This window comes from Desmodus rotundus, chromosome 9, assembly GCF_022682495.2.
Source record: "Desmodus rotundus isolate HL8 chromosome 9, HLdesRot8A.1, whole genome shotgun sequence".
Classification (NCBI taxonomy): Eukaryota; Metazoa; Chordata; class Mammalia; order Chiroptera; family Phyllostomidae; genus Desmodus; species Desmodus rotundus.
In genome coordinates, this window is record NC_071395.1 from 3,862,952 (window position 1) to 3,883,357 (window position 20,406).

Below are 20,406 nucleotides of genomic sequence, written 5' to 3' on the forward strand. Positions count from 1 at the left end.
ACCCGTGTCTGCCGGATTTAGTAGCGCCATCAGCATTCTGGGAGACTGTCAAGAGGAAGCAGCAGGTAAGTACTTCTGGAAAATATTGTAGAAGGATCATCCGCTTTTTTTACTTTGCTACTTACTTTCAACTTGGAAATTGTTATTCAATTACTGTTTAAAAACCACGCATTTGCTTTTTTTAACTTTTAATGATGACAGAGTTTACAGATTTGTAGACGTGATTGTTAATATTTGCAGTGACCATTATCTCAAGTAGAAGTAAAATGTAAGAGATTAAAACTTCCAGATAGAATTAAAGTGAACAGGGCTCATTGAGTTCCATAACCTGAAGTTATTAGCAGATAGCTGCTCGATCACACACACGGCATTCAATTACATATTTAGACCTAAGAGTTCAGCCTGAGAAAAGCAACAGTAAATCTGAATTAAGTCAAAACAGTTATAAGACAAATGCATTTATTATTTGAAGATGAAGCACCCAGAAAGAGGGGACCCAAAACATTTATCATACGGTGTTTGAGGCAATGAGATCACTTACAAGAATTTACACAGAGCTGGGAAGCTTAAAAAGTACCACCTACATACTGAGTCCAGGTGCAGGGTGACTTGGGAATGTAAAACGTTGTTACTACGGCAGCTTACTGATCAGAAAGCAGGCTAGGAGGCGTTAGTAAGGGTCACCAAGCTAGAAAGTGATAAAGCTGGGACATGAACTTCATAGCAACCCACCCTACGTTCGGTAATGTTTCCCCACTACCGTGTCCTTTTCATACCTGCAATACCTGATGTGAGGACATTGTGAGACAATATGGTATATCAGCTAAAGTTATAGATCATAACGTAGAGGAAGGATGTACTCCGAATTTAATCCACGAATCCTATCGATTATTACAGACCACATGACATGTTTTTATAAGTCGAATTATTTAAAATGCTCCAAGAGAATTGCAAATCAAAGAAAACATGATCGATTCTCTTTTTAAAAATAAAAAAGGTCTTGTAAATTTTTTGTGTTGTCTTTTTTCAAGCCACTTCACCAAAAAAATATTCTATTTTTATTTTCCCATAGAAAGGAGAAACTATAGCCTTTGGTTTTTTCAATAGGAATTAAAGATTAAAGTGGGCAAGCCTTTTAAGTTGGTTTTGTTTTAATGAAAACATGGTTTTGTTTTGTTCCTGTTCTAACTTTTGGGGCAGTTACAGGTTTAAATTAAGGGAGGTTCTTACGTGTTTGTCTCTGATGGTGAAGAGAGCCGTAGATGGGAATTGAAAGGATGAAGGCTTAGTATAACTTTTGCTGACCAGAATCGAAGATGACAGCAGGTGGTCATTATAAGGGCCACTCTACTCTTTGTTTCAGAAACCATGTCAGCAGAAGAGATGGCCACCCTGTTTTCCTTTGAAAGTGAAGAACAAGCGAGGGCTCCGAAGGGAACATTCGCTGTCATGGAAGAGGAGAGGAGACAGTGTTTACTCCTCAGCTGGCTGCAGGACAAATGAAGACCACTTTGTACCAGGGCAAAGACGTGTCCCTATACAGTCTCACCATGTGGCTTTAGTTAGTAAGATCCTCGCTATGTGGTGGTGGTGCAGTTTGTTTGAACTCGTCACGTTGAGTCTCTGTGAAGGAACGTAACACTTAGGCACCAATTCAGAGCCCTTCCCTATGCGTGTCTTTCTTCTCTTACAACTTGTCGGAAAATAGAGTTGCTGGTGACAAAGGACACAGATGGCGAGGCGTGGAGTGAAAGAGCTGACAGGGGCTCTGCAAGTCATTCAGTTCGATGTGCTCGGGGTCTTGCTGGATGTGCCCACTTCCAGAATCTGGATCCAAAACGGAACATTAGTATTTCAAACAGGGCAGGATGAGAACCTCGCTCATGAAAATGGAGAGAATGTTTATGGAAAATTTACAGAATATGTCGGTCTATTTCTGTCAACGACAAAGATTGTTTACAAAAGGAAACTGAAAATAAAATGGCCTGTGCTTGCCAGCTTTTCTGGGAAGTAGAGTAATATAGTGACTATTGCCCTAAAAGGAGATACTTAGTTTCCATTCCTGGTTGTTCATTGATTTATTAAATACTTATAGGCTAACTCACCAACTTCTGTGATTTTTTTTCTTGTTTGCTTCTCAACAAGATAAAATATTGTATTTGTTATCATGGCCCTACAGACACATTACGAGAATTAAGAAGGTATTATTTTTCAAGAGTTTCGAATACATTATGAGTCTGCTCTTTTGGCAAATAAAGTAGATAAATGAACATGTGAAGCCTGTCTGTACCCCACCCTTTTTTTTTTTTAATCACTAGCGGTTGCGTGGAGATACTGGATTTTTTTTTTCATTTTACTTTATTTTTTTTTCAAAAATCCAATCAGCAGAAGAGGTGGCTGATCCTGTTTTCACGTGAAAGTGAAGGACAAGTCGGGGTTTCTTCTCCTGCTTGCAGACCTGTCTTAATTCAGTAAACTGGAAACTACTGTGAGGCTTTCCCAAGGATATTTATTTACTTTGTTTTTCCCTTCCAGGAAAATTTCATACTCCAGCTATCCATTTGTAACCTGCCTTGTAATTAAACCTACTAAATGCAGAACGATGTTTATTTTAAGCTAAAAATTTAGAATTTTACAAAGTCTTATACTGGTAGGAAATCCAAAGGAAAGGTAGGTTTTATTAAATGTCTTCTAGACCAGGGTGGCAGGGCTATTCCTATATTTATTTGTAATCTAGTATTGAAAGAAAATCATATTGAGGTGTTTTAGTGCTAAATGATGTCAAGGGTCGTTGGTCAACTCTGTGCAGCATAATATTTGATTTCTAAATAGAATGTGAACCATGTTGCAGACAGCGTTATAGAGAAAATGTCACGGAGTTTATGTTTTTATAATTAACAGGGCTTAATCTCATGAAAATGGTAATGGAAGACATCTGTGGTTGATTGAAGTGTATTTGTAATAGGAATCTTTCTAATGTATTTCTGTAGGATTTATGGAGGCAGGATGCTCGGTGCTCCCTCTCCTGGCTTCATCGTTCTGGTGAGCAGACCTTGCATCCCGAAGCTGTGCTGGGAGCTGGGGAACAACCGGGAAGAACCGAATTAGCTACCCTGATGTGTGGTGTTCTAGTTCTTCTGATTCAACTGTTACAGATCAGTTCACAATCGTCAAGAGTCCCATCCATCATTCATATCAAGTTCATTATATCCCTAAATACAATGAGATCTATGAAAAAAAAACCCCAAAAATACATAAAGTTGACTTTATCTTTCTAAACAGCCTGTTTCACTACAGTTTTTTTAATAGTAGGAGTGAATATGTCCCTTCTTGGCTTAATTCTTGGTCTGTGTTGTTTTCTAGTGATGATTTCTGGTTGCTGATGCTCTTAGCAGTGCCCCGGGTTCCTTGGAGGTGATTTCAAACACACCTTCGGTGCTCAAACATCTGTAAGCCCAGCATAGAAAAAAAAAACACTGTTTCCACAGAATTACGTGCTATGTAAAGGCGCTCTAAAAATTACTTTAAACTGGAAATTTCAATACTCAAATTTACATAGGATTTAATTCTGGAGTTTCATTTTCTTGGCTTTGTTTTCCTAAAGACTTTAAGCTACTTCTTATATGTAGTACCTGTAAAAAATATTACCTTAAATTTCACATGTAGTTATCCTCACTGCAGCATTAAGTACATGATTTTTATGATAAATATCTAAAATCCGATAGTTTCAAAGGAAATAAAAAGTTTCCTACTGATTAAAATGATTTTTTCAACATGTCATGTATCAGTAAGAATTATAAAATTTCTTCGTACATTATTTCCATTTTAATTGGCTGTCATTTAGCTGATTTAAAAAAATGGGTTAGGCTTGTTTTTGAAAAAGGCTTGTACACACACACACACATATCTCATAATTGAAGGAATTTGGAATTTGAAAACTTTGACTGATTTTTGGGAAATTGTATCACAAGTCAAGGTGAAGCAAATGTGATGAAATCAACAGCAGGACACGTCACCTCTGTGACATATTTGTTACACACACCTGCAGTACAAAGTCCACCTTCTGACTGTACACATTCTGACTTCGCTTTCAGTAGGAACTGTAACATTGTATTATCCTCTTTTGATGTCAATGTACATTTTCTCTCTACCTGATCAGAAGCGATGGCTTCACATAGAACTTTTTAAAACCTTCTTTTATCCTTCAAAATTATTTTCTAACTCGGCTTTAAAAGTGGGGTCCATGTCCTTTTAAGAGACTGACACGTACGGGTGGATGACTACGTCTGCGGGTTTCTTCCGTGACAAGCTGCACTTGCAGGGTTCCCAGAGGCGTCCTTTCAGGGGATGTTTATGCCCTGGGTCTGCAGGACAGCGTTTCCAAGCTGGTGCGCACTCGACGAAAGAGGAAACGGCTCCTGGGGAAATCCTGTTCCAGGTTTTCGGGCAGCCCGTGTGATTGACACATGATATCACGGGAGGCGTGTCCTGGAGTGGAGGTGGAGGTGGAGGCCAGTTGCTGAAATTGTGCGGAGCTGGAGGGGGATTGCTCTGTAAGGCGAGCGGTGGTGTGCAGAGTGATAGCAGACAGAGCTCCCTGCCCCGGATAAGGAACAGCCACAGCCGCTGCAAATGTGCCTGAAAAGCAATTTGCAACCTTTGCATTAGGTAAGAGCCGTTTCCTTCCTTTCCTTCCGTAGACGTTTTAGGAAAGATTAGGTGAGAAATGTCGGCTTTTGCAAGGAACTGAATGTTTCTTTGAACTCGTTTTTGATCTGGTTGCTGCAATTCGAATTACCAGTAGCCTTCCCACTGCTAAAACCAGTGCTCTTGAAGCAAAATGCTACCATTGGTGTGGGGGGAGGGCACCCCCGCAGGGTGCCTTTGATTACTTCCCACTTACCGAGCAGTAACAAGTTTAAAGTCCGAAGCGGTCGGCTGTGTGGCGAACTGGGCGGTTTGTGCGGAAGAGGGGCTGGCGCTCGGCGTGCGGACCCAGTGTGTGTTTGTTTAGGCATTGTTGGCGAAGCCACGGTTTAAAACCTGAATTTCCCGTCTCTGTGTATTGATTTCCAATGCGCAGGGGCGTCGCTTGAACGCTGTTTGAACTCCTAGGCATTCCAAAGGGGCAAAAGCACTTCGGCAAAAACGTGCAGGACTGCATGTGACTTTGCTTCGCTGCTGACACGCCGACTGCGCCCGCCTGTCAATCACAGCCAGCACCAACAGCCTGCACATGGCAGCGGGCGGCGGGCGGCCCGCCCCGCGTCCCCGCGCCTGGAAAGTGGGAAATTAATGTGTTTTTATCTCCAATCCTCTGTAGCAGGCACCTCCGCCGAGCAACGGGACGGTCGGAGGACTGCGAGCGAGCGCTGGCCCGGGAGGCTGACCTGCCAGGACCTGAGCGCCCGAGACGCGGCGCCCCACGTGCTCAGAGTGAGGGTCGGGACGCTGCCTGGACCTGTACGGGGCCGGACTACGCCCCGCCTCTTCCCCCGAGAGCCCCCCAACCTCGCTCCCTTCGCCGCCCCCCTAAAAGAGCGGGTAAAAGGGCCCACACCCACCCCCGGGGAGCTGCGGCCTCGGCCTCCGGGCGTGCGCTCCTGGACCCTGCTGAAGACTCCGGTTCGAGACCCGTCCTGGGCAGGGGAGACTCGAACGTCCGGGACGCGGATATTCGCCCGTGGCCACCGCTGCCTTTCGCGGGAGAAGCTATCGGCACCGAGAAGCCCTGCGGTCCGCGCACGGCCTTCCCCGCCGCTCCCCAGCTGGAGCCTCCGAAGGGACTGCGCTCTGGTTCTCGGACCGGCTGCGGGAGAAGAGCCCAGAAGTGGATGCTGCTGAGCCGCGCGGCCGGGGCGAGCTGTGAGCTGTCTGCGCCGGAGCCGTGAGCTCTGCGGCCGGAAGGGGGCCGCGGGGAGCGCTGCAGCCCCGCGGCTTGCGGGCCATGCCCCCTCGCCCGTCCCGCCGCGCTTGATGCGGCGCCCGCCCGCCGCCCGCACCGGGACCTGGGCCCCCTGCCACCACCGCGGCCTAGGTGAGTGTGGAGCGGGCGGGTGGCAGGTGCGGGAGCAGGCAGAAGACAACGACGCAGGGTCTCTGTCCCCAGTTTCCTAGAGAGACAAGGCCGTGGCCCGAGCGTCCTTTTGGGGGACACCTCCACTCGAAAGGTGGATTCGAGGAGGTTTTTGGGCCACTCCCTGAAGGGCCAGGAGCTTCTTGATTTGTGTCGGCGTCAGGCTTTCTGTGGCGGAGTCGCGGTGCGACCCGACACCGGACAGGGCCGGGGGCGCGCGGGGCCGGGGAGGGGGGGGTGCGCATCTGTGTGGATGTGTGCGCGCGCTTGTGCGCGTCTGTGTGGATGTGTGCGCGCCCGGGTAGGCATACCCCAGAATTCGCATCAACCCTCGGCCAGGACCAGCCTGCGTGCCTGAGCCCCACGTTCTGCCCGTTTTGCCAGCGCAGAGCGGTGGGGAGGGCACGGCCCCTTTAAAGGGCAGCCCGCCCTCCGAGTCATGGACACCTCCGCCTCCGCCCCCAGCCCGCTGGAGCCGGGGAGAGGACTTGTTTTCATTCATAACTTTTTCCTTTTCCTTCCTCTCCGTCAACTATTTATTCAGCGCTCTGGGCTCAGAGCGCAGAGGGCGCGCTCCCCCGCGGGCCCCGCGCTGTGGCGGCGCAGTGGTGCGGCCCCAGCCCCGCGCCTTCGGTCCCGGCCTTGGGAGGCCGCTGCGCGCCCAGGTGCAAACGGGCGCTGCGTACCGTCCGTGTCGCGGGCCGGCTCGGGATCTGTGAGCCACCTCGGTGGGGACACAAACAAGTTTTGGAGAATCCACGGCGATCCTTAGGATGTGAGGGGCTTGTACGAGAAGGTATCGACTTGGATCGTGTTTTCTCGGGGCGAACCGTTTGCCTAGAGCGTGGAGCGTGTTGAGGGGTGGCTCGGGGACTGTCCCTGCTGCCCAAGGGGCTTTGCTTCAGACCAGAAGTGGCTCACTTTCTTTTCATGTGCTGATCGACCTTCCCAGGCGGCAGGGACTTGGTGACCACGGTCAGTGAAAACGCAGCTTACAGCCGCGCCTGGGGTTTTCTCTCCACTCTTGAAACCCCTCCAGCGCGTTTCCTGCCGAGAGGACTCTGCCTTAGTGCTTTCCCACACTCGGCCGTGGGAGCCGGGCCCTTCGGGACTGCAGGGCCGAACCCAGCAGGCTGGGAGCGAGTTGGTTCCCGGCACAGAGGAGGAAGAATCAAGCAGAACCTTGGGCGATCCGAGTTTGGGAGAATGAGGGAGGGGACTCCCCGAAGTTAGACTCTAAGTCAGTCTGGGGACCCCTTCACTCTCGTTATTAGCAGATGTGCGCTTTTCTCTGCTTTTATTCCTTAAGCTGGTGTTTTCCGGCTCAAGGCGGCGGCGCAGAATGGGCGTTTTTCTTTTTCGGCTTGAAGCGGGTCGCATCTGTAGACTTTGGAAGGAATTCGTGTGAAAAATATTCTAGTTTACAACTGACTGAGAACGGAAAGGTTTTTATGTTTGGTAGTTTGTTTTTTGAAGAATGCATTATAAATGAGCAATAGTTTACTATTGGTAAGGAAACAATTGCTTATTTTTATCAGGATTTTTTTTATCAGTGTTCTTATTTGATTACAAGAAACACTTTGATTCAGAGCGGGCAGTGCTTTTGAAAATCAGGCTCTCGCTTATAAAATGCAGCTCTTTACATTCGAGGAAATAGGTAATTAAATGGCCAGGATTTCCCCCTTAACTGCTTTGAAGGCCTGACGCTTACTCGTCGTGCATGGAAAGTTATCTTGTTGCCTGAGTGAGCCCTCGCCTACACTTTTAAAACTGCTCTCCTTATTTCAAACGCGAGTACGCTTTAACGTGAACAGAACTGCACACGGAGTTGTGAGTGCGTGCCCTTTCGTGGCTGTAAACACCAAGAACTGCTGCGTGCGTCCAGATTCACTTTGCGTCTTGTATGGTAATAACGAGTGAGCTTGAAAATCCTGTCTGCTACAGAAGGTGGCATCTTATCTCCAGATTCCATTTTGCTTTGCTGTTTTAAAAACAAAATCTCTGTTTTTAATGGGTGAAGCCTGACTTCCTCAGCATGAATCTGACGCTTGTAACCCCAAACAAATGGCACAAAAACAACAGCACCCAAGCCGGGTGTCCGTGGACATTTCCCTCTGTGGAGACACGGGTGAGATGGCCCCGAGCTTTCTACTCCAGTGCCGGCGCTGGGATCCCCTGCACGGGCAAACTCCATTTTAATTGTTTGTTCGATTCACCAACAGGAAGGCGGTCCTCCTCCCTTATTCCGCTTTGTAAAAGCCAGGTAACCTGATTTTCATGGCGCAGGGGGCTCTTGCTCACATCTCACATTCTTCTCCCATGATGTGGTCCTCGGCCTCTCTGGGGCTGGACCCCGGCCAGGACCCCAGCATCACTGTCATGCGCTGATGAAGGTGATCATTACCAGGTGCTTCAGGCAATTTGTGACTTGACAGGGTTTGTCTGCCCCTTCCCCCAAATACTTCCTGTCATTTATTTTCTCTCTCTGTTTTTTTGTGTGTTTGATTTCCTTTTAGGATTTCAGATGCATGCCAGGTTTCCACTGACTGCCAGCGTCGGAGACCACCACACATGGATCCCCCAAACCAGCATGGCAGTGGCGGGTCATTGGTCGTGACCCAGCAGCCTGCCCTGGCCAGCCGGCAGCGGCTGGACTATGACAGAGAGACCCCGCCTGCTGCTATTTTGTCCCTGGACCAGATCAAGGCCATCAGAGGCAGCAACGAATACACGGAAGGGCCCTCGGTGGTGAAAAGGCCCGCCCCGCGAACGGCTCCCAGACAAGAAAAGCAGGAGAGGACTCATGAAATCATACCGATCAGTGTGAATAACAACTACGAGCAGAGACCCGCAGGCCACCCGGGACACGCAGCACTCGCCCACCACGCCCGAGGCCCCGTCTTGAGCAGATCGACCAGCACCGGGAGCGCCGCCAGCTCCGGGAGCAACAGCAGCGCGTCTTCGGAGCAGGGGCTGCTGGGAAGGTCGCCGCCTGCCAGACCTGTCCCTGCCCACCGCTCTGAGAGGGCAGTGCGGACCCAGCCCAAGCAGCTGCTGGTGGACGACTTGAAGGGCTCCTTGAAGGAGGACCTGAGCCAGCACAAGTTCATTTGCGAGCAGTGCGGGAAGTGCAAGTGTGGCGAGTGCACGGCCCCCAGGGCCCTGCCGTCCTGCCTGGCCTGCGACCGCCAGTGCCTCTGCTCCGCCGAGAGCATGGTGGAGTACGGCACCTGCATGTGCCTGGTCAAGGGCGTCTTCTACCACTGCTCCAACGACGACGAGGGCGACTCCTACTCGGACAGCCCCTGCTCCTGCTCCCAGTCCCACTGCTGCCCCCGCTACCTGTGCATGGGAGCCATGGCCCTGTTCCTGCCGTGCCTGCTCTGCTACCCGCCCGCCAAGGCCTGCCTGAAGCTGTGCCGGGGCTGCTACGACTGGACCCACCGCCCGGGCTGCAGGTGCAAGAACTCCAACACTGTCTACTGTAAGCTGGACAGCTGCCCCTCCCGGCCCCCGCGGGGGAAGCCCTCCTGATGGGGCGGTGCGCTGGGCCTCCTGAACCCCTGACTTTCCAGGTGTGGCTGTTGAAAACGATGCTGTTAGATACTGGCTTCACTTCCTTTCCGGCGGTCTCGTTTCCTGCCTTCTCCACGCCTGTTCCCAAGGCTGGCCTCGTGGACGCCGGCCTCCGTGGACAGGCGGTGAGAGTGGACTGGGGGACCCCCCCTGTCTCCCGCTCAGGACAAGAGCCTCTGCCACGCCCTGGAGAGGTTGTCGGGAGTCGCCGCTGGGGTTTTGTGCAGCCTTTCAGGTCTGCAGGCAACTTCCCCAAGTTGTCCCCACGGACGTCCCCTCACAGACCCAGGTGACAGCGATTTAGAGCTCTTTTTCACGGGGTTGCTCTGGGAGCAGGTGAATTGGCTTTTAAAGAAGTCGCCGTGTAATTGCTTAAATAAGCTATGTATTATCTCTCCAAGTAGGTCTGTCTTCATAGCGTTGGACCGTAAGTAGCCCGGGGCCCCGTTTTTGTTATAACTCACAGATTTCCCCTTAACCACGGCCTTCTTGCCCCTCAGAGTTCTCCTCTCGGTTTTGGCATTATCTTGTTCGAGAGATGCCAGGTATTATAATTATTATTGTTATTTTTTGTACGTAATGTTAGATCCACTCTACAATGTAAATCTTCACATTGGAGATATATTGTATCTTGCTGATCCGTATTCTAGCTTTTATATTTGTTTGAAGGACTCAGCTACCTTCCTTCCACACCCCACACTTTTCACCAGATTTCTTCCTGTCGCTGAGGGCGCTTGGGTTCCTGAAGTTCATATTTATAGCTGATCAGCCCACACGTGTCAGAGGCGTGTGCCGCCTACAGGGATCTGGGCTCCTGAATGGTCCCTTTGGGCCCTTGGTTCGTTAACAGCTGAGGACGTCTAGTCTTTTCTGTGTTTTCATGGCCTTAACCACAAATTGTGGTGCTTTTTGTATATTTTATGTATAAATCACAAAGTTGAATTCTGACTATTTTTAAGACAAAAGTCTGTTAAACTTTTTTATTGTAAAGAATATTTATTATGCGAATCTCTATTATTTTATGATATTTATTTCAAAAGACTGTTGAAATGTACTCATGTCTGAATATAACAAGATATCAATACATAACGGAAAATAAGGCGATGCGAAGAAAGTACATATGTTAACTATGATGCAGAAATATACGAATTACTGAACCTGTCTCTCGATTTCTTCATTTATTGGCTGGTACTGTTTGGTGATTTTGGTTGTTCGCCTTGGCTCTTTCTTCAAGCGAAGCCACTTAATTTCTTTCCCTTACCGTACCCAATCTAGACCACAGGTGAGCTCAAATTTTAAACTAGCTGTTTCCTGGAAAATTCAGTGAGCCAATTAGTCATCCAAATTCTGTTTCAACAAATTCCTAAGCAAATCTCTATAAAGTGAAAATGTTTTGTAATCAGCATGAACAGTCACTTCCACTTTGACTATTTTGTAAGCAAGGGGTTTTGTGTGTGCCGTAGTTTCTTGGAACGGGACAGATCTAGAAGTTTATAAAAATATTTATCTTAACTCACTTGGGTTAATCAGAAATTAGTTTTCATCAGCACAAGTTAAGAGCACTGAGTTCTGTAGCAGGCTGGGAGTCTCAGGCATTGCCGCTTTGATAAGACATTCTAGAAGTTACAGTACGCCAAGGGAATAGTTCACATATCAGAGAGTTTTTGAAAAGCATTCCTGTTTTAAAAACCTCCCTACCTGGTTGTTTTAAAAGCACCCTGACCTTTTCACGTCCTCTAGCGAGTCTCTAATGTGGCCTACTCTGGTGATTTCTTGTCATGTCCTGTGGGATAAGGAGTCTGAAACTTTTACGGAGAAAAAGTAAATATTTTTAGTTTTTAGTCTGCTGAAGCCAGTGTATAGCTGGTATCTTTGGGCCTGATAACATTCTGTTCAAGGGACTCCTCACGCTTGGTGTCACCAACAGCCTGTGCGTACGTGACACCTCACACTGAGGGGTGATCTGCGTTTGAGAACATGTTGGCATAATTTGAACCCAGGCTTCAGTCTGCCAGAACTCTTATCCGGCTGTTGTGTTTTGATTGGTATCTCTTGGATGATTTGGTTCCTAGTTGCAGAAGTATTGTTCTTCATAAATATGCCTTGGTTTTGTTTTAATCAGACAAGGCCTACTTGATAGAAGCTTGCTTTAATGCTGCCCCTCTGCGAAGCCCCCAAGCCTCTTAGGTAGCATCGTGGCATTTGATCAAATTGTTTCTCTAATGTCTGGATGAATATTCGTGTTCTAGACGCTACTTCATCACCTAGTCTTTCAAAATGTAAACTGACTTCCTCTCCTACGGAAGTTAGGTGATGTTATCACCGGTCCCTTATCACTGAGTATTTCATTGAGATTTGGCTCCTTAATGAATGATGTGTTTAAAGTACAGACTCCCTCAAAGTACTGTGTTATTTTTTTCTGTTATTATTCGGACCCTTGGTGCAATTAGGAGCTGGGGTAAGGACAGTCTGTAGTTCTAACAACAGACTGAGAAACTCTAGTTCTTGTTGAGAGAAATGTATAACTTTCACGGGCATGCAGTACATTGGGGAGTTGTAACTTCAGGCTGTGTGTGCGGAATGCAGTCAGGCAAGGGGATGGCGCTGGGGTCTACCGCGGTGTCTGGCCCACCCTGGGAAGCAGTGAGAGGTCAGAGGCGCAGACTAAGACAAGCTTGTCAGGTGGCAAAGCCAAAACACTTGGATTCAACACTTCCTCCTTTGTGACGGTTTACACCTAGAAGGAGAAAATATTAGGGTGCATCCTCTTAAGTACTTTTGAATCTGAGGTTCTGAAGGTATCCCCAAAGCTGAAATCTCCCACAGTACCACGTGCCATGGATTTGGTCTGCCAAATGAAAAATCGCATACCAGGTGGGCTAACCTCCTTTCCATTCCACGTTCGTTTTCTTCCTCGACTGCGGCAGTTTGACAGAAGGAATTTTTTGTTAGTTCCTTTCCAGCATATTTTTCTGGCTGCCAGTTGTTTTCAAGAGAATTTAATCATGAATCAAACTGAGACCGGTCGCTGTCGTTGAGTAGTTTCCTGTGAATAGAGTGTGTAGAATGCAACCTAGCAGAGAGAGGAAGTGTGAACGGGGCGGCCATGCTCCTTTTTTGTGAAGGCCGAAGGTGGTGAATCCTGACATTGTAGCCTGTTACAATTATTCTATGGTTTTCAAATCTCAAACCATAGAACATTCCAGTTACAGCTAAGAAAATAAAAGTTACAGCACAGGGACCTTCAAAGTGAAAGGAAGGAAGTTAGAAACGAATCGTGTTTTTACCCTGAAATTCATGTTGGGACCAGCTCAGAGGGCTCCTTCCTAGAAGATTGATTTAATTTTTGAAATTGTCTCCTTTTCCTAAATCTTTTTTTTTAAAAATAAAGTGTTACATTTCATGGAAGTTTTTAGCTACAGCTCCTCAGCAAAAAACCAAAAAACAACCCTTGTTGAAACATTGGCATGGACACAGTTCTCATCTAAAACTCTACACCATATAGATTTTGTTATTGCAAGAGAGTTTGGAACCTTAGAATAGCTTGAAAAGATATTCGAAACAGTTGGAGGAGTGTTCTTTCCATTATTCCACTGTTTAGATATAATTGAAATAGCGATGTGCGTAACTGGCAAGTTAGTGATTCTTCTCATATTCTCTCACACTACTAACTACCAAGCCATGTTGCTACGCTGTTCTATATGCAGAAGAGTTTGACAGCTAGGACTGGACCTGAGTCTGCCTTGCTCAATGCTCCTCAGCTATGGATGCGAACAAGTAGGTCACCAGGTAAAAGGTTCGAGGTTTCAGAAGTCTGTGTCCCAGCTCCGACCTCATCAGAGCACTCTCCAGAGGAGGAGCTTCTTGTACTGTATTCTGTATTCTTGGGGGATTTTATCAGGCAGTTCCCAGCAGCTTTCTTAGCGCCGAGTCTTCATTTTGAGGGTGTGGAACCCAAGGCCGGGCTGGAACGGGACCTCCGGCGACGGGGGCACAGGGCCCGGGGCTTGCACATGGGCGGGGCAGTGTTTCCTTCGGGTCCAGCGGTGGGGGCTGTGCTGTGCATTGGCCTTCCTCTGACCATTGCGTCCTCTTTCCCAGGGGCTTTCCCTGCGCAATGAGTGTCTGTGCCCGTCAGTCAGGGAACGGGGTGCATCTCTGCGTTTACTATTTGCACTTAGCTCTCAGCAACAAGTAGCAAATGACTGCGTTGCCACGATTACTTGTCATGTGTTCATGTCAGGGTTAGCAGCTCCATTGGAAAGCGGCACGCGTGCCTCCTCTGGCCAGGTTTCGATGAGCCCGTTAATGGAATCGGCTTGTGGAAGGTAAGGTCACTTGGCATCCAGATTTCAGAACTCGTGTGATGGTGCTTCTGACCATTATTCTGGTGGCAGTGCGGTCACAGTCGCTGAAGAGCAGATCCAAACGTTCTCTTTTTTGTCCTATTCGAAAGACCCGTGTTTTTCTGTCAGACTGTCAAGTGGGCGTGGCATTGATTCCTACTGCGGAGACTGTCAGGGAATCTAGAACTGGGTGATTTGGGCAGATACGCCAGAAGCCTCCATCATTCACCAGTACTCCAAGAGTTTCTTTTGATGAAATGGTCATAGAACATACTTTTAGTGCTAGAAGGAAACCTAACAGCCATTTAATTCATCTTTAACTGAGAGATGAGAAAGCCAGGTGCAGAGAGGTCGCTCACCTGAAGTCAGGGTCTCAGTGAATTTATGCTATAAAATTGAACAAGTTTGTGAAAGCACCACGCACTCGTGGTCGTCCAAGGCAGAGAACTGAGGGCCATGGGGGGGAGTCAGAGGAAACAAGCCGAAGGAGTTCGATGTGGGACAGCAAGGTGTGCATTTGGGAAACCTGAGTTCCGGTGTGGTTAGCAGGGGTCCCAGACTTCAGATGTGCGTGAAAACCACCAGAGAGTAAAACACGACCACAAACTCTGCCAGCGCCTACACCCCGCCAGGCCAGCCAGTCAGAACCTCTGGGCTGGGGCTTCGGCGTCGCTTTGTCCTACAAGCTCCCCAGGTGGAATAGATTACAGGTATGTGGAGGGGAATTGTGGGGGATTAAAATGGCAGATTTAGAGAAAGAAAGCCAGAGGTATTAAGGATCGGAACTAGCTTGAAGGTTGGTGGGAATGGGAAGAAGGGGCCAGTGTGGGAAATATGACCAAGGGTCCCTCTGTAGGGCTTGCTAGTTATTTGCATGTGGGCTTGAGATGGAGGAAAGAATTGAAAATGGAACTGAGCTCGGGGACCTGGCTGAATGGGCACATAGTGTTTTTGCTGGAAGAAATGCGGGGAATTTGTTTAGGAGGCACATGGGACGGGAAAAGTTGGGTTCTCTTGGGATCAACTCTTAAAGTGCCGGTGAGTGTCCAGCTGGTCATTGGGGAAGAAGTGGAGTCTAAAGGAGGTGGGTGGTGGCCTGTCATCCGTGTGGGGGTGATACGGGAAAGGATGGGATTAAAGCAGCCCGCGGACTAAACCTGGAGGACCGAACCTGTGTGTAGGCAGCAGAGGCAGGAAGGGTACGGGGCCAGTAGGTGAGGATGGACTGAGGAGCATAGGCCCCGGGAGACTGGCATGTCTGAGATCTAAGGGAAATTTCAAGATGGAAGCTAGTCATTAAATATCAAAAGCTGTGGAGATTCCCAACTGAATCTGGTGGGTGGTATTTAGGTGAAATTGTGGTAATAAAAGCCAGGTTGCATGGGGTGAGGAAACGGGTGGATGGTGAGTACCTAACAGCTTGGACTCTTCTAGAAACTTGAGGTAGGGAGGTAAGTGGAGGCAGGTGAGGAGGGTTTTTAAAGTAACAGAAACCTGGGCCTTTCTGTAGAAAGAGAGTGAAGGCAACAGAGCAGGAGAGGCAATGGCTGAAGGGGCACAGCTCCCCAAGTGGGAGGAGAGGACGGAAGAAGGAGCAGGGGGGCCTTTTCAGCCAGGTTGGAGAGGCACTTCTCCCCGAGTGAAGGATGAAAGAAGAGAAAGACAATCTACTTTGAAGACAAGAAGAGGGAACTGCACCCGGATTTTGGTGAGTAGAGGATACTCTTTGGTCAATAGTTAAGACGCGTTGGGGACTGAACTTGGGTCTTGAGAACAGGGGTCTAGGGTGGCTCCTTAGGGCATGGCTGATGCACCATCAACACCCACAAAGGGAGTTTTTTGTGGGCTACTAAATGGTTTCCAGGTTTTATCTAGACATTCCTCGCAGCAGCCGGTGAGAGGGGCAGTTAAAGCAGAGAACAAGGGGCCTATAAGACATGGTGGCTTTGGAGGAGGTCAGGAATGTTAGGGCGGTCGTCAGCTGCGTATTTGCCGAAGGGCCTGGCAGGAAGAATTGGATGAAGGTTCTAATGTGGGTGAAACACAGGTTCACAGAGAACTAGGAAAGAGGACAGGTATACGGACCGCTGAGGACTGGAGATCTTTCAGGTCAAGATCGTAGAAGGTGGCTGTGTTTCAGTGTGGAGGGAATCTAGGCTTTCTCGGTGCTGACGGGGAGCTGAGGTGCACAGATTTTTGGAGGGAAGGACAAAGAGGAGGAGAAAACAGGCCCACGTGTCAGAAGAGTTGTTAAGTTCAGTGTTAGGATGCGGGAGGTAGGAAAACTTAGGGGCCACTGTGTGTGTTTGGAGAGGATGTTCTTAGACCCTTTAACTCGTTTTTAAGCTAATGGATTATAAGTCAAGTACACGAGATCTGATAAAAATGCAACATTTCTTAATAAGGAATGAACTTGTGGAGTAGAATTGATTTCCAGTGGGATGTGCTCTATTTATAGTACAAGTGGTCTGTTTACAAAATCTGTTATTTAATCAAGAAAAATATCTTCATGAAAATTGATTGACCAGCCAATTCAGTCAAAATAGTACCTGAAGCCAAAAGGCCTGCTTTCCCCTCCCTGCCGGAGCTCTGGTGGCCCTCGGGAAGCACAGGAGCTGGGTCCAGGCTCGGTCCTGCCTACCTCCGCGTGAGCTGGAACTTCGGTGCCTTCACAGTTTGCCCTTCTAGGTCACCGAGAATGTGCCTTCTCCTCCATACGTGGCAAGGCCTATCTTGACAGAGAAAGCTGCTGGTGTCAGAGTTACTTACAGAGTATGTGAACGTCTGCTTGGTTTCTCTGTGGTTTCTAAACCTGCTCTTGGAATTACCTCTAATTTCCTCTTTGTGTCTGCTTTGGGCCACTTTTAGCTTTTGTACTTTAGTAGCAGAAACACAACTCAATTGGGGAAGATAAAATAAAGGTGAAACTAAAATTCATCAGTTTAATTTCTTGCCATCTAACACCTAGAACAGTGCTTGTTACCGTAGAGTAGGAACTCAATAAATGATTTGTTGTCGTTCGCCTTGCAAGATTTATTCCTAGAAGTTTCCCTGTTAAGGAAAGGTGCTGAGATTAGTGACCACGTTGAATTTTGGTTTTTGTAGGGTTTTGGGTACTGTTTCTAAGGCCAACAATGTTGGCAGTTTTGAGGGACAATAAGAATTGCTTGGCTCTGTCACCAGCTTAATCATTCATTCAACAATATCTCTGGTGCTGACTATCCCAGTCTGTAATGAGTCATTCAGGAGGGTAGAGCCACGTGATTGGTACCGTTCTGGTGGTGGGCAACTGGGGCACTGGAGCAGCAGCCACGTCTGCCCATGCCCACTGGGGAGGCTTCATGGTGGATGCCTGAGGGATGAGCGATCATCCATCAGGTGCACAAGTACAGAGGCCTGATCGTGGCATCATGGGAAAATAGCAAGTGTGTGAGCGTGTCTGGAGTGGGTGCCCACTTGCAGAAGCTGTAGGAAGGAAAGGCTCAACCAGTGCGGGCTTGGAACTGGCCGGTTTTTTCCTTGTATTTTGAACCGCCTGTAAATGATAATATTGGAGTGTAAAATTTCTACCTTCCACAGGTGGTATGCAGCACATGCGGAGACTTGCAGAAGCTTTTGTGAGAGGCGATCATTATAAAGCAGAATAACTTGAATTTGAGGGAAGCTGGCACTGCTTAATTTCAGAAGTTTAGTTTAAAAAAAGTCAAGTGTGAAACTCCACATTGCCTTGTGTCCTATACAGACAATGGGATTTTCCCCCCTTGTCACTGAATGAGGCGTCATGTCCCTTGATTTCTTAAGTAAAGATTTTAACTGGGGCGGGGGGGGGGGGGTGTCTTCATCCTTAGGGAAAATATGCTTCCTACAGATTGTAAAACCTGGCAAATTTGGGGAAGAAGAAAAGCAGGCAGTGCTCCTGAAGAAGAAGAAGAAGAAAAAAAAAGGTCTGCTTGAACTTGCCTTTCTTGAAAAAAACAAAACAAAACAAAACCCAACATTCTTTCATGAAGCATTTTTTTTCAAAAGTATTTGCCCTCGAGCATTTTTTCCTACTTACCCATGCTTATCTTTCAAAACAAACATTTATCCCTTTCTGCTCTAGAGTGTGAGGAAGTTCCTCTGAGGTTATGCCCTGCAAGCCAGCCAGGCAGTAACTGTCACCTCCTTCCTATGGCACAACAAATGACTAAGTCAACCGCAGGGCCGCGCAGCCTAGTGCGGTGACTTCACGGTGGGGCCGCTGCGACGTTACCTATGGGGCAGTTTCTCAAGGGGAAAAAACACAGGGCTGTGTTTTTGTGTGCAAATAAAATTTTGGGTCCTTTTGACCCAATGGAAAATGTGCGTCTGCCAGTGGCTGCCTCGTTGGAATATGATGATTTACACTCGGAAACATTTGTGTCATTTATCATATGATGTTCCTGGCCTACAGCATGACTGCATAGCAAATAACCGTATTAAAAATTAATCTTTTCCAGTTCATCAGAGTGTATGTCTCCTCGGAGCCCCGAGGGTTCCCTGGCCGGCCGGCCCCGCCCTCCTTCCTTCGGTCACCATGGCTCTGGGAGGTCCAGGGCACACTCACTCCATGGGGACCATGGCTGTGCTGTGTGCTTCCCACTGCGCACTCACCCCGCTCTCTGGCTTCTCTGCCAGATAAATCTTCTAGCCTGTGGCCCTGGTTCACCCCATGTGCCTGAAACCCACCTCTGAATCCTGACCTCAGGGCCAGCCTTTGCCCTTTTCATCCTCTCCTTGTGTAGCTGGGTTTAAATCCTCCTCCTCGGACTGAATCACGTCAAAAGACTCTCTCCCAGAAATTCCTTAGTAACAGCATGGTGCCCGCCGCTCATAGATTTAATGTTTACTTTTTAATGTCGAGGAGGCAGAACTTGACCACTGCCCTCTGACCATATCTGGCGGGGCCTGAGAATTAAATCGGCCTCCGATGGATCACCGGGAGCAGAACAGGGAGGTTGTTAAGGGCACGGGGAGCCTTTGCAGGGAACTGAGGACCCAAAGAAGTGGCTGGGCTGAGCTGTCTCTAGACCAGGCTGAGCCAAGGGAGCCAGCTGCGGGAAAGGGGCTGCACTGCGTGTGGGTCACTGCCACAGGGTCTCAGTGTGTGAGTCGCCCTCGGTCTGGGCTTCCGGCCCTGGTGACCACAATGTCTGTCCCTCCTGGTGCAGGGAGTGCATCTCTCACAGGAGAGTGTCACCTCCCACTGTTGGGAATAAAGGGGAGCTCAGAGCACCCTTCTTGCATCTACTGTTTTTGGTACTGTTAGCTGAGAATAATTTTTAAGCCCAAGTGGCACATTTTGTGGTCAGATTTTTCTGCTGTTCTTCAAAGTTCGTGCCCTGCCTCTCCTTTTATACTGTAATTCTTTGAGATGTGTTGTAGATGTACCTGCGCTCCCCAGGGGCTTTGCCCATGGCAGGCGCTCAGGAAGCGTTCGATGATTTTCCCCGCACTTTACGCTTGAGTCGTACAAACCCATACTTTGATTTTGTTCTTATGACCACAGGAACATTTACTACATGCATAAAATGTATATTCTGATATGATCTGTAACCTCCTTTAAGCCATTTTAGTCTTGCACGTATTGGTAAATAATGTTCTAAAAAATTATGTAATTGTTTGCTGCAGAGAACTTTGGTAATATTATTAGGGATGGTGTTAAAGTTTCCAGAAGAGACTAGTTTTAGGAATTGGGGCAGTCACATTTCCGCACCGGAGGAGGCAGACATTGGAGGCCATTGAATCCGCTTCCCTGCCGCCCAGCGCAGCCGCGCAGCCTCTGTGACCGTCTCAGGTAGGCCCGACATGGACGTGCCTGGAATTACCGGCTCCTTCATGTCACGAATCTATTCTTAGTTATTCATGATGCAAACCACTTGGTCTTTTCTAGTCAGAGTCAGAAGTGCTCTTGAGAGTGACTCATATTGAGTTGATTTGGGAGTCTTGGCGATGGTGGAGGCTTCTCAGCGTCTTCGGTGCTAACGCTCTCCACGCCAGACCATTGTTTACTCCCCTGGCTGCACCGGGCAGAGGCCTGACACTCAGCAGAACGTCTCTCTTGTTTTGTTTTGTTTTTGATGTACAACGGCTATTACTGCTTTTCAATGTTCTTTAGAAACATGTATGATGATACGTGACTTGTTATCACTCAAGTCACAACACCGGTGTCAGTAAATTCAGTAATATCTCAAATTGTGTATTGCACGTAACATTTTTGTAAGTGCCCAGGTTTATAAAACTTGGGGTTATTTCAACAAACCTGTGCTTAGCCCAGTTTTATGAGTAAGGCAGTCTGATAGAGGGGAGAAATCCAATTTTCCCATTTACTGGTAAAGTTAAGGACCAGGCCCTGGCTCCCGTCACTGGTCAGTTTATGCCGTTGTCATT

The 20,406-nt window shown here is 48.0% G+C and overlaps 1 protein-coding gene across 3 annotated transcripts; it reads left to right on the forward strand.

Moving 5' to 3' along the window:
- Positions 1-4,437: 4,437 nt before the first annotated feature.
- Positions 4,438-10,815, forward strand: SPRY1 (sprouty RTK signaling antagonist 1). Of its 3 annotated transcripts, XM_053911704.2 has the most exons (3): positions 4,438-4,668; positions 5,324-6,037; positions 8,593-10,815. In XM_053911704.2, exon 3 carries the CDS (start codon positions 8,648-8,650, stop codon positions 9,608-9,610), a length of 963 nt encoding a protein of 320 aa, XP_053767679.1. In that variant the 5' UTR covers positions 4,438-4,668; positions 5,324-6,037; positions 8,593-8,647; the 3' UTR covers positions 9,611-10,815. The 3 variants fall into 3 exon arrangements, with proteins under 3 accessions (XP_053767679.1, XP_024424639.2, XP_053767680.1); XM_024568871.4 differs by lacking the exons at positions 4,438-4,668; positions 5,324-6,037 and adding an exon at positions 6,346-6,872; XM_053911705.1 differs by lacking the exons at positions 4,438-4,668; positions 5,324-6,037 and adding an exon at positions 6,887-7,585.
- The last annotated feature ends 9,591 nt before the right edge of the window (positions 10,816-20,406 follow it).

Bases quoted from the DNA above. Each gene is read 5' to 3' on its own strand.
- SPRY1 (XM_053911704.2), top strand. From the start codon at position 8,648: ATGGATCCCCCAAACCAGCATGGCAGTGGCGGGTCATTGGTCGTGACC.